At 40.6% G+C, this 7,093-nt stretch overlaps 1 protein-coding gene across 2 annotated transcripts in view; it reads right to left on the reverse strand.

Annotated features, from left to right (window-relative positions):
- Window positions 1–220: 220 nt before the first annotated feature.
- Window positions 221–7,093, reverse strand: part of fgfbp3 (fibroblast growth factor binding protein 3) — a 10,867-nt gene continuing 3,994 nt past the window's right edge. For both annotated transcript variants that reach the window (XM_032540845.1, XM_032540846.1), the window contains exons 2-3: window positions 4,560–4,839; window positions 221–2,694 (exon numbers count right to left, since the gene is read on the reverse strand). In XM_032540845.1, coding sequence (XP_032396736.1) covers window positions 2,241–2,694; window positions 4,560–4,834 — 729 coding nt within the window. In that variant the 5' untranslated portion in view covers window positions 4,835–4,839 and the 3' untranslated portion in view covers window positions 221–2,240. The remainder of the gene's footprint in view (window positions 2,695–4,559; window positions 4,840–7,093) is intronic.

Consider the following 7,093-nt stretch of genomic DNA (forward strand, 5'->3'; position numbering starts at 1 on the left):
AGCTCATGAATAGTAATGAGCTCAAGCAACATGACGTCAGACTGACCAGCTGTTGTGATTGGCCCAATATCTCCTCTTATTTCTTTGTGAATGTGTTGAATAATTCATAACCTCTGTAACGTTTCATCCTGTCATTGCCAAGCTATCACCACATTTTATCCATTCATAATATTGCTGATCTAACGTGAATGTGTCAGTGTTGTAAAGGACACGGTAGAACTGGAAAAAAAAACATTAGTTTATTTGAAGCATTTTGTTCAACAAACAGTGTTAAAAAGTCTTTAAAAAATATAAAAATGAAAATGCTGCACGATTCTATCTGCCACAAATCACATTAAACCGTTACACAATGTTTTTAGAAAATATTGGCCACACCTCACACAAAAATAAACTATTCATCTAGTAATCACTATCACTGTCATCATTGATGAGAGTTGGTTCTTTACCAAGACACTATTTTAATTGTTAGTCAAACATTACACAGTTTCAACTTTTCAGTTACATCTGATTGAACAATTCACATGATTTCTGGAGAGGAAAACTACAACCAACTTTACACGACAGAACACATCCCAAAGCTAAACGTGGATAATTAACACAAACTGAAGACAAACAGTAACAGACTGGTTTGTTCCATCTGTTTCCTCCGCTGAGCATTTACATCAGCAGATGGGAAGTGGGACAGGAAGTGGCTTTTTATTCAACATTGATATTTTGATTTAATGGTTGATATAATTCAGATTGCCAAGTATCAATTGTCTCTTTACTATAACGTCGCACATTCAGAGTCAGCCCACAGCCCAATGGTCCCACAACCCAATGGTCCCACAGCCATATGGTCCCACAGCCCAATGGTCCCACAGCCATATGGTCCCACAGCCGAATGGTCCGAGAGCCCAATGGTCTGAGAGCCCTATGGTCCCACAGCCCAATGGTCCCACAACCCACTGGTCCCACAGCCCAATGGTCCCACAGCCCTATGGTCCCACAGCCCTATGGTCCCACAGCCCAATGGTCCCACAGCCCCATGGTCCCACAGCCCTATGGTCCCACAGCCCAATGGTCCCACAGCCCAATGATCCCACAACCCTATGGTCCCACAGCCCTAAGGTCCCAAAGCCCTGTTCCCACATTTCTAAAATGTTCATAAAATTAGGGTTAATTTGTGAGAAAGGGGGACACAATTTGATACAAATTCATGAAAATCTTGGAAATGTGGGAGCATAGGGTCTAATTTTGGAGAAAAAAAAATCTTAGAAATGTGGGAGCTGTGGGAACATAGAGCATAATTTTGAAAAAACTCTTAGAAATGTGGGAACATAGGGGGCTGTGGGAACATACGGGGCTGTGGCGACATGGGGGGCTGTGGGGACATACGGGGCTGTGGGGACATACGGGGCTGTGGGAACATGGGGGCTGTGGGGACCTAGGGGGCAGTGGGACATAGGGGGCTGTGGGGACATAGGGCTGTGGGGACATAGGGGGGCTTTGGGGACATAGGGGGCTGTGGGGACATAGGCATGCTCCCGCACATTTGATGCAAGGTGGTTCCATTTGTTAACAAAGAGTTTTGTTTAGTCTAAGTCAAGTATCCAAACTTGTTTAAAACCAAACTATCTTTACCAGTGTTGTGATGTTAGAAAGTACAAATACTTTGTTACTGTACTTAAGTAGAAATGTTATCTATCTGAACTTTACTTTGTTATTCTGGAAAATTTCTCTTTTACTCCAATACATTTCATATGTAAAATGTATACTTTTACTCCGATACATTGTTACCGATACACAACGTTACACACATCGCAAAAATCTAATTTCTGTTTTTCTCTTTGTTGATTTCAGACTTTGAATTTGATGTTTAAGAAGGTGTGGACACCCTGAATATAACGCTTTAATAATAAGGTGAGCCACAGTAAAGCTCATAATTTATTTTCTAAAATTAAGTACTGTACATTTAATATCAGAAACTTACTTTTCATACTCAACTACAGTAAATATCAGATTTTTAATCTTTTTAAGACTTTTACTCAAGTGATATTTTAAAAGGTGACTTTAACTCATTTTCTAGTAAGATACTTCAACACAAGTTTTGCTTTCAAGTACTTTGTACAAGACTGATTTTTACTAATGAGCTGCCTGGTGTTACAATAAAAAAAAATTAAAAAAAAACTTTTCAGATTGTGAACTCGCACCATCATGTATCAAAAAACGAGCTCTGCATTTCCTTCTTCATTTCCAAATCAACCCTCAAAGAACTTGACGAAGAAGGAGCAGACGGAGTGCCATCCCTCGCTGCAGTAGCTCTGTGCCGGCGCCATGTCGTTCACCATTCCTTCTTCGTCCTCAAACCCAGTCCTCTCCTCCCTCTTCTTCTTCTTCTTCTCCTCCTCGTCCTCTTCCTCCTTCTTCTTCCTCCTCTCGGCCTTCCCTGCGTCTGAGCCCTTACTTGCCTCTGGTCCTCTCTTCTTACTTCCTTCCCTCGCCCCCTTCCTCTCCTCCTCTTTGCTCCATTGGACGAGCTTCATGTGGGCTTCGGCCGGAGCCTTCTTGCAGGTTTTAGCCTTCAGGACTTTCTCTCCTTCGCAGGCGTTCTGCCTCTTCTTCAGCTTCCCCACCAGCTGCTTCCAGTACTGGCTGGACTTTACCCCGTAGGCCGGGCACTGGTCGGGTTTACCGGCGTAACGACACCAATACCTGGAGGAGAAGAAGAAACAAAACTAGAACTAGAAGGTCCCTCAGACTGTGCAGACCTCCAGCCAAGGTACTCAAGTCTGGACGTTTTGAGACCATTTTTCTATGTTCTCGGACTTGTCTCGGTCCTGGCCACTGGTCTTGCCAAATATGGCTTTTGGTCTCAACCGAGTCCAGGTGTCTTTATTACGTTTATTTATTTATGTTTACGTCTTTTCTACAGTACATCTGGAGTGAAGCTATATTGTCATTTAGTTGCTAAAATGCTCAGTATTAGTGCCTACTGTAGCAGTATTGTCTACGTAGCTATTACGAGTTATCACCATATGTAATTCCGTTTTCTTTAGATTATATGATATCAAGGGGAATGGCTATACTTACAAATCCTGGGTGAAGTGACACCGCTTTTGCTTTTATATCAACAAATAACCCAAAAGGATTGTCTTGACACTGTCATGCATAAGATTATAATTATGCCACAAAACAGTTTGGTGCATCAAAAGTCTTGAGTATTAAATATTGCACTGTATTGAAATTTAAAGGTTAATTATTAATAATAAATAAATAAATACATAAGCAATGGGATCTAAAATTGGGGAAAAACTGCAACCAAGATTACAGGTTTCCCAGGTGTTGACGTCTGAACGTTCACTTAAGTGGATAAACCATTGAATATATTTGCATATGCCGTAATCTTTGCAGCACAAAAAATAAAGCAGAATGTATCATATTCAAGTGAAATGGTGGACAACAACAACCATAAATCTCCAGATCCGCAATCTTTCCCTGATCTTCAAGGGTGTCACAGTCCGTCTCTCTTCATTGCCATTTTCCATCATCCAGCAGACGCCCTCGGACTTTCCCTCCTTTTCTTGTCACCTGAGTGACCTCATCAGCCCTGAGGTTACCTAACCCCCCCTCACTTGTTCCCACTTTCCTCATTACTCGTTCAGATATTTAACCACCTCATTTTCCTTCACTGTGTTTTTTTCCCTATTTGCTCTTTCTGGCGGTGTGCTTTTGTGTTCAACCGTCTATTATCTACACGTTTATCCGGACCCGTACCTGCCTATTTCACCTTTGGTGTCAGTTGGCTGCATTTGTCAGACGCGATTACATTTTACCAACAAAGACAACCATAAGAACCCTTAAACATTGCACTGTGTTACCTTGTCGTTACTGTTTCTTCTGAACCAATATTTAACACACATTTCCCATTAGGTCGTTGTCCAACATTAAACTCATCAGCATGGGAATGATGTGAATAATACGCCTTGGTTCTGAGTGTCCTCCTCACTAAGTAAACCCCTGAATTATGAAAATGCCTTGGTTTGATTAATAGGTGACATGAATATAAGGGCCCTAAAGGGCAATTAGATTAATGTGCTACTGTCCGATGGCGAGGAGTTGAGTCCAGCTCCTTTCCGATCATGGATATGTGATGAAGTTCGCAAAGGAAGAAGACATAGGGGAGCTGTTACTGTGAAGGCTGATTTATGTGGTGTAGCGTCATTGTTTTCTTATAGCTTGATATGTCGGTATCAGCTGGAACATATGCGCTATCACAACTTGATAATTTGTTGGTAGACGCAATCCCTTTTCTCTAGGAAATCTTTGTTGTTGCTTGAATGTTGTGCGATTCAGTGCTAAAAAAAGGAATGGAACACCTTAAAATGTCTGAAATCGTTTCCATATACCAATTTGATGGGAAACAGCATCATGTGACGTCATCACCACAGGTGACAAAGCCGTTGGATGGAAACACACTTTCACCGGCTTTATGCACATGAGTTTTTTATACCCAACCTGAGATATTTCGATTGATAAGTGGATGGAGACTTAGCTCGTGCTGTTAATGCTCCCCTCACCTCTGCGGCTCTCCCAGGGTTTCGGTGCTGCAGTTGACCAGCAGGCTCACCAGGCCTTCGCCAGATGTCTCCCAGGTGCAGCGATGGCCCTCCTTGGTGCTCAGCTCTCCAGAGCCGGGCACTGAGCGGTTCCTGGGCCTCTTGGCCGGAGCCGTCGACGGCGGAGGCTGGCGGGGTTTGTCGGGTTTCCCTTCGCCGGACTGCCGCTTGGCCTCGGCAAGGACGGGGAGGCAGAGGAGGAGGACGAAGACGAAGCTGCACGGCAGGACACTCATGGTGGCTGTGAAGAGACATTTTGGAGAGAGTCATGAGGGAAATGTGAATATCAATTTGTTTTCTAAAGTACTTTGGTTTTAACCCTTGTGTTGTCCTCGGGTCAATTTGACCCGTTTTCCTATATCAATGTTTTTAATTCCCCAAAATAACATGAGTGATTCCACACTCTTTGGCGCTCTTTGGCGAGTACAAATCTCTATTTTATCAATCAATTTTATAGCACTTGGAAAACAAATTTAAGTGCTTTTGAAATAGTATTGAGTAAAGGTTGACATATTTTTGTCTGATTACCTAACAACATCCATTCCTTTAATTTTAGTCTAAACAATTCCTAATTTCTGCTTTTCTAACTCAAACATTAGGTATAATTTCCTATAAATGAGGTTTATTGACCATAAATTCCAAAAATAACTGTGAAACTAAAGTTGATAAGTTAGTGTTACGTAGTGTTAAACATCAAAAGTGACAAACCTTGAAAAATTTAAAAACATCCATAAAAAGCGTCAAAAGTGTTGATTTTCAAATTGGACAGGAAGACAACACATAGGTTAAAGTCAATGTTTTAGCCAACCAAGCTTAGTTTTAGAAATTTGGAAAACATGACCCCCGTTGAACACTGGCTGTCGGGTGGGGGGGGGGAGATCACCAGACGCCTCCCGATACGATATCATCACGAAACTTATGCCACGATACGATATTATTGCGATTTCAGATAGATGGAAAGATAGATAGATACTGTAAATGGATAGATTGAAATTGATCCCAATAAAATAGGAAATTACAATATTACAGCAGCAAAATCAGTCACATAGCACAGAACATAAATGAAATACTATGATACAATATACATACACACAATATACACAAAATAATAGGATAAAATACAAGAAAATTTATTTGAATATATTAGGGTTGGTAATACAAAAATGTGCAATATTCTGAGATATATTGCAATTTTTTTCCAACTTCAAATTTTTCCCAATTTCAAATGACGTCCCTTGAAGGAAACGTCTGTTTAATCTAAAAAGAAACATTTCTCTGTTTGTTCATTTCACTTTAATTTTATTGCTGCAAATTGGGCCAAAGTGACAACATATTTTTTAATTTTTAATGTAGGCTATAATATATGGTATACAATATGTAATATATAATAAAAGATCCATACAGTTTTGCCATTAAAGATATTGTGATACTATGCTTTATCAATCCCCCCCCACCCATGGTGCCTAGCTGGCAGTGAAAGTGAAAGATTCAGCTGATAAAGGGCTGCCTGTTCTGCCAATCGCACCAGATCTTTAATGTTAATTAATGTTTCCATGGTGACCATGCAGAATTCGGATACCTTGGAAACGTGTTTTTTTTTCTTTTTAAGTGGCAGAATGAGCATGTAGAAATGTGGAAATCACTTGAAACTAATAATAAATGTGATATTTTAATTAGCAGAATTCCATTATGTTGTTCTATCCTATTCAATATTTCCTATATTTCTAAGTAAAATTGTGTAAATTGTGTATTCTGATGAAAGCCCCCCTTTGTTGTGTTTTTGATGCCTTCCTCATCAGGATCAGAGGGTCACAGCACGACACATGAGTGATAGTTTGAAAAAGGACAATGGACTCAGTGTGGGGGTGTGAGTCTCTGTCAGCGGCTTATTGAAAATCAGCCAAGCGTCAGAAAACGAAGGGAGGGAGGGAGGGGGGGAGGTTGGGGGGGGGATTACTGCTGAACTCTGAGTGTATCATTTATTTACATAGATTCCTCTTTCGGAAAAACTGTGGAACAAGTAGTATCAGATGATGCAGAAAACAGGAAAAATAGATAATGTTGCTGCTCAAACAAATATGTTGAACAGAAAAAAAACATCCATGAAGTTCAAACATTTAAAAAAAAAAAAAACTTTTTAGTGTTAAATTGAGCAAAGTCCAACGTGCATTATTATAACATTTAGTGCTGCACTTTGATGCGAGTCAACACTTACATTAGCTATAATATCGACATGTTAAGCTCTCTTATTGTTAAGAAGAATCATTTAAACCAAAACCCTACGTTGACCCCTTTTTTGACAGCCGACCATGACAAGCAGAGTATCCGGACCTGTCGTTTCCATAACAACAACTAGATGACATGACCGAGTGCTCCCTGTTCAGGGAACTTACTTTGTTTTAGCTAACGTTAGCACCTCTCTCTCTCTCTCTCTCTCTCTCTCTCTCTGGGCTTTCTCTAGCTCGCTCCACCACTTTGTTTATCTAACGTTAGCA

This window comes from Etheostoma spectabile, chromosome 17 (assembly GCF_008692095.1).
Source record: "Etheostoma spectabile isolate EspeVRDwgs_2016 chromosome 17, UIUC_Espe_1.0, whole genome shotgun sequence".
In the NCBI taxonomy this organism is placed as follows: Eukaryota; Metazoa; Chordata; class Actinopteri; order Perciformes; family Percidae; genus Etheostoma; species Etheostoma spectabile.